This window comes from Onychostruthus taczanowskii, unplaced genomic scaffold (assembly GCF_017590055.1).
Source record: "Onychostruthus taczanowskii isolate IOZ18803 unplaced genomic scaffold, ASM1759005v1 scaffold9, whole genome shotgun sequence".
NCBI lineage: Eukaryota > Metazoa > Chordata > Aves > Passeriformes > Passeridae > Onychostruthus > Onychostruthus taczanowskii.
Window position 1 is genome coordinate 8,824,372 of NW_024506993.1, and position 6,705 is coordinate 8,831,076.

Sequence of the window (6,705 nt, forward strand, 5' to 3'; positions counted from 1 at the left end):
AATGAACAAGAAATAGCAAAGTTAAATAGAAGCTAATGTTCAGTACAACAATATATCTAGTACTGATATATGATATCTTCCTTTAGCTTGTTTTTAGAACTAGCTAGAAAAATACAATTTCAGAAGTTTCATACAACTTTTCTTAAAATAAACTTCTTCAACATGGAAACACCAGCTTTTAAGAATTCAGCAATTATTTATAATAGCTAGTTACCCACTTCATAGTTAGTTATGCTCTTTTAGAAGCTAGTACACAGAGTAACTGCAGGATACCAACAGAGCAGAAACAGTCAAGAATTTGTCTGTACAGTTATAGTAACTATCTAAAGCTCTTTCAGAAAGTAACAAGCTTAAGAGTTATGTGAAAAGTTACTGATAGGCAACAGACTACAAATACATATTTAAATTAAATTTTAAACAAAAATAATACTGCATGCTTCCTCACATTTCAGGATATACTGATCACTTAAAGCAGAACAATTATGTCAAGCCACTAACTGCAAACTGAAGTAAGAGGGTATCTTTTTCAAGAGATTGTAAGGAATATCTAATAGATGTTACAGGAATATTAACTGTGCTGAGGGCAAGACATTACAAATGGCTCTATGTCAAAACTGCAAGAAACTTAGCTTTGATAACTAATATAGAAGCTCATCTTTCCTGATGTAAACCAATATACATTTAGCAACATCCAGGGATATCTGAATTTCAGTCAACCCATTATAATCAATCCCTTTGTTTCACACTTCTAGTAATTTTACTGTCTCAGGTAAAGAAAGATTACAGACACATTCTCATTAAATTTCCTTTGTACAGAGGACTACTGATGAAATACTCCTTCAATCCCCACTAAGCTACAATTGTGGCTTCCTTAGAACTACATTACTTAGTTCAAAAAATACCTAGTCTAACCTTGTAATACAGTAATTGCAACCTTAAGAACAAATGCTGAAAAGCAATTTTATTGTGATAAACAAATACAGAAACAAAAAGGTCTCCAGGGAAGAAAAAAAGTATTTACATGCTCTGTCCAAACAACTAAAAAGAAGTAAAATCAGTCTTCCTTAATACTTGGTTTATCTTCAAAATTCCCCCAAGAGAACAACATAAATAGCAGGAGTGAAGTTCCATTAGTACTAACAGCAGCTACTCTACTTAATCCTTCAGATTTAAGTCATGGAGAACTGCCTCTGTGAAAGCAAAGACATGTGCAAGTATAGCAGCTGCAGAACAGTAGACCTTCACTTCATATTTATGTTGAACACATTCAAGATACTGTGCTGCCAAAAATTAATATAATTAGAAAATTAAATGCAGAGATATATTCCTCTTAAAACACAGATGCATCACTAATACTTTGCTTTACAATTGATTCAATGTCATTGAAGGATATCAATGAATAGATAAAACTCTAAAGCTTCTTCTATACCTTCTGGTCACTAGGCTTGTTTGAACATACCTTTTAGAACACAAAGCAAGAATGGTATGCAAAGGGAAGAAAGGCACAAATTCAAAGCTTTAATGCAGTCAGATCATAGAATTAAGGTGGAGAAGACCTTCAAAATCACTGAAGCCAACCATTAACCCAGCTTTTTCCTCTACCTCCCTAAAAATCTAGAGACTACTTAAGGAGCGTACAAAACACCTTTGTTATAACCACTATTTAAAAAATGGTATGTAGAACAAGTAATTAGCAGATTATGAGAGTGCTCACTGTTCTACCTAGATTTTAAATACAGTAGCTACTCTTTGGACTAAATTTGTATTGCACATTTGAAGAGAGAGCTACTGTGCTTTATTATCAATTAATTAACAGTTAAAGACAAAGTAGGTAAGTGAAAGCACTAGTAAAAAGTTCAAAGTACTTTAATTTTAAAGATGGTATCTAACACCAACATGTACAACACCCCATAAATCTGATTTACACCTGAAAACTTGAAAGGTATTTTTCAAAAGGACTGCTATTCTTCTTATGCTATACTGAAAAGTTTTAACATCATCCAATTCCTGTAATTCAATAAGTTTCATTGAATTATTTCAGGGAAACAGCAAGGAGTTATGTCTAACCTGTGAACTGATGTAGGCAGAGCATAAATGCTTTGTGACTGATATAACACAGTGATTTCTAAGGAATTCCACAGGACATCAGTTCAGAATAAGAAAGCATAAGCAAATGATACTTAGAAATAAGAAGATAAGCAATCCAAAACAGGTTTAATTTAATACCAAGTGTTTCCATTAACAATCAAAAACTTAAGTGTTTCAAAGATGCACTGAACTCTTATTCTATACCACATTCAAGATCTAAGGATGTAAACGAGCATTTCTCTACTCCTTTCTGCTCAGATATTCTACTGATGTTTTAAAGATGACATTTAGCAAATCCCCGAATTTTAATTGAGAAGCTCAGTGCACAGCTAAAGCATCTTTTCACCTGTCCATCCAGATTCATATGCACCATTTCCCATCGCAAGAGAGCATACTGAACAGGATTATTTCAAAAGCAAAATACTAAGAAGGGCTCTCTTTTGCTCAGGGAGCAGCTGAAAAGCACATCATCTTTCCTTCAATATCAAGGGAAAATCCTGACAAGGAAAAAATTTATTTGCAATAAAATACTTGCAATTAGTTGAAACATCTGAGTCGCTCCAATTAGTATAATCCCAAAAATATTTCAGTCCCACTATTAATTATACTTAATACCCCCAAGAACACATACAGGTAGTTTTATTGTTATAAAAAAGAAGACAAAAAAGCAAGTTAATCATGCAGCACTTTGAACCCTTGTGCAACTGCCTCAAGGGACAGGGAAGCAGAGCCTCTGCCTTCCTTCAGGTGTGCTCCTCAACAGGAGGCTTCCCAAAGCAGTAATTCAAGCAGTGAACACACCATTTCTGTGCTGTTAATTTCAGTCTTAACACATCCATTCAGAGCCTGCTTGTTAAAAGTACAAGTGTCATGGTCAAGGACACACTTTAATACCTATCTGTCCTTGGTTACATTCTCAGGCTGATTTTTGAAGGTCTTGCTTTGCACCTTTCCCAACTCTCCCAACGTCTCAATTCTGCAGTTATACCAAACAAATAAACACTCTGAAGAAAGCATTGTATCTCTTCAATTCTCTGCCACAGCCCAGTGGATAAATGTTTCTGGGGGCTCCCCCACAACTTTTATTTTCACACAAGCCTTACAATGCACTCTGCTGAACAGCCACATCCTGATGCCCTTTGATCACACGTACAAAAACAGTTAACATGAAGGATGAAACTCCAGGGGGTCAGACAGGAAACATCAACGTGGAAATAATTTCCTAAGCATCACCTAAGAGTGATCATCCTAAGAGAATAAAAGTTTGGGGGGTTTTTTGGGGTTTTTTTTGTAGCCTAGCTAGTTTCAGTGACTTTTACCACATGGATGGAGCTCCACTATGGCATCACTATGGCTACTTGAAGAAATTTGCCACAAGGCTTACACCAAAGGCCAGGACCTCCTTCTGACTTGTTTCTATTACCATATGCACTCAGCATACAAAAAACCCCACATAACTTATCTGAAATGTTATCTCAGTCTGAGTGTGCAGATGCAGCCTAGTGACATACACAGATTTAATACTGGGCCAGAAACACACACAAGCACATTATTTCCAAAGATCTTTTCTACGCCCAAAATACACCATAAGGGGAATTATTTAAACTAGCTTTAAGTTTCCTTAACATAATAATTTACAAAAACAACTGCTCAATTTAATCTTTTTATTTATAGACAGGGAAACATGTTTAAAAGATCTATTTGACCACCTCTCACAGCAATTCAAAGGTAACAAAGTGTAACCTAGGAAAGCACAGTGAAATTCACCAAAGTCTTTCCTAAATTGCCTAAGATTAAAAACTGCAGTCTTTACAAACATTATTCTGGTGCATCCAATGAGATTATCTGACTCTCTCATTGCGTATGCTTTCCCTATCTCCACATCTTCTTTAAACACTAAGCAGATACAAGCACCCAGGATCTTGTCTTCCACAAGGTACCTGATCAGGCACCAGAACATTAACATGTTTCATTGACAGACCTAATGAACACATAGCCATGGCTGACTGTCTCTGTTAAACAACGCTAGAAAGAATCCTTTCCCTGACCCTCCAGAGGGATCCTCACCTGCTGGCACAGAGAACACGGCCCTGCTCCTGGGAAGCCACAAGGGGGGAACTTCCAGCCTGGGCTTTCAGACAGGAAGCAAAACAGCGTTACTGACAGTGGCACTTGCACAAAGGGCTCCACTACAAGAAGTGACAGTGCCCAGCCTGGTTAATTTAATTTTCTCTCTGACTAAGATAGAAAGATGATAAGCAGAAACACGAAGCAAAGGAACCACCCTTCTGCTTTGGACAGCCTCGCTGTGTAAAGCTGCATTTGAAAAGCTGTATGCCACCATTACATTTTTATCTGAAAACATTTAACTTCAGAGGATCCTTCCAGCTGGAGTTGCAACATTCAGAAAGAAAATTTTACACCTGCTTCCCTGAAGACAGTATTTCAAATCCCAAATCTACATAAACTGATCACAAAATAGCAAAATTGCACCCAAAGACATCAGACTTTCTGGTGGAATGGGTTTTTTGTTTGGTTTTGTCACTTGGGGATTTTTTTTTTTTGTGGTTTGGGTTCATTTTTTTCTTTTTTTAAGGAAAATATTAAATACAAAGACATTGCACATTTTTAAGAATTACATTGAACTATCTACTGAAATATTTCCAACGTGGAGTTTAATTTTAAAATAAATTCTGCAAGAAACTCTAACTTCTTTCATATTTAGATATGTTTGAAAATACTGCTGACTTGGTTGCAGGGCAAAAAATCACTTGCAATTTCCATAAATCTGCGCTCATATTTGAACATTCCCTTAAATTCCATTCAGTCACCACCAGTGTCAACACCTTTACCCTTCACCTTTCATCTATTCTTCTTCATGCCCTAAACAGAGCTTCTCTCTCATGAGAAAAAACACTCAAACCCAGACACTGACTGCAAACTGGTTTTCAATTCATTCTGACTGCACATTTCACTCTTGTCCCCCCGCACATTCCACGTCCTGTTTGTCTATTTTCAAGAGCTTAAGATATGTTTCACTTTGTGTTCCCAGCCTAAAAGCGCTGCAAAAATAGCTGGTGTCTCAATGCTTCCTTAATAAAAACAATTATTTGTTCCATAGCTTAATTCCTTCCTGCTTCTCTAAAACTGTTAACCAGGGAGTAGATGTTAAGAGCACACTGCATCCACAAGGTGACATCCAGTAATTGGTCTAGAAGAGGATCCTCTATCAATAAAAGTCAGAAACCTTTACGTTATAGGTCAAGGGCACAAGACCTTCAAACGAGGGCACTGAGAGTTCAGGGAAAGCACGCCTTTTCTCACCATTCCCTCCCCTTTAAGCTACTTTCTAATAATGAGAAAGTATTCAGCCCAAAAAATTCTGGGTGTGCCAAGTACCACCATTCACTGGCATTTTAAATAACTTCTCACACTGAGGCTCAATTACAAACACTCTGCATAGCCTAAAACACACAGTATAATTCTGACAGAAGATAAATTTCAGTATCACAAGTGGCATTTCATTGTCCAGCTCAGGTTAAGTATCTATTCCATCTTCGAGACTGGCAGTATAAACAGCAATATACAAGTGGCTTTGAATTTTAATATGTTGCTAAATAGCGAAAGTTATTTCAGTGCTTTATAACAGCCACTTTAAATACACAACAGCGGCAATAAACCACCCCAGTTTCAGCGAAAAAATCCCAACCACACTCTCGTCCACAATGATTTAAAGACAGAAATGTAAAGATAAGTACAGAGGAGGTTGCACAATAACACATGATCTTCCCTATCACATGCTTGGCAGCGCGCTCGCTGCCCGGCGATACCCGGTCAGACCCCGGGGCACTCCGGCCGCCCGGGGCAGCGCCGGGCACCCCCGGCACGGGGCTCCGGCCGAAGCGCCGGGGCCATCCGGGGCTCCCGGAGCACGGCCGGCAGCCCACGGGGAGCGGCAGCGGGAGCCGGCGGAGCCTCTCCCCATTCAATCCCGCCTTGCTGCCCGCCCTGCCCAGCGGCGGCCCCGCACCGGGCACGGCGGGGAGCGGCCGGCGGCCCTGCCTGCAGCCCCCGGCACGACCCCGCGCTCCCTCCGCGGCAGCGCCGGCACTCACGCTCGAAGTCGGAGTCGGACTCGTCGTCGCCGCGGTCGGGCTCCTCGTCGCCGTTGGACTCGGTCTGCATGGGCTCCCCGTCGAAGCTGACCACCCTGCGGCCACCGCCCGCCTCCTGGTCGCGGGCATCCCGCAGGCGGGCGAAGTACTCGGCGGCGAAGCCCAGCAGGTCGGACGGCCGGTGCCGCAGCACCTCCACCGTGTAGCCCTGCAGCAGCTCGGTCAGGCCCGGCGGGATCTCGATGCTCATGGTGCCGGACACCCGGGAGGCCGCCTCGCCTCCCTTCCTCCCACCCTCCCTCCGTCCGTCCCTCCCCGCGTCCGCGGCCGGCGGTGCCGGTGGCGGTGGCGGTGCGGGCTCAGGGCCTCCCAGACGGGCGCGGACCGACTCCCGCCGCTCCGGTCACACGAGCCGCGGGGCGCGGAGGGGAGGGACGGGACGGGGCGGGAGCGGCCCCGCGGCGCAGGCGCGGAGCGGGCGCGGGAGCGGGCGCGGGGCTGC

General features: G+C 41.9%; 1 protein-coding gene across 1 annotated transcript in view; it reads right to left on the reverse strand.

The window, feature by feature from the left end:
* PRKAR2A (protein kinase cAMP-dependent type II regulatory subunit alpha) overlaps positions 1-6,672 on the reverse strand; it is a 59,773-nt gene extending 53,101 nt beyond the window's left edge. Inside the window, exon 1 of the mRNA XM_041425514.1 lies at positions 6,204-6,672. Coding sequence (XP_041281448.1) covers positions 6,204-6,453 — 250 coding nt within the window. The 5' untranslated portion in view covers positions 6,454-6,672. The remainder of the gene's footprint in view (positions 1-6,203) is intronic.
* Between the last annotated feature and the right edge of the window lie 33 nt (positions 6,673-6,705).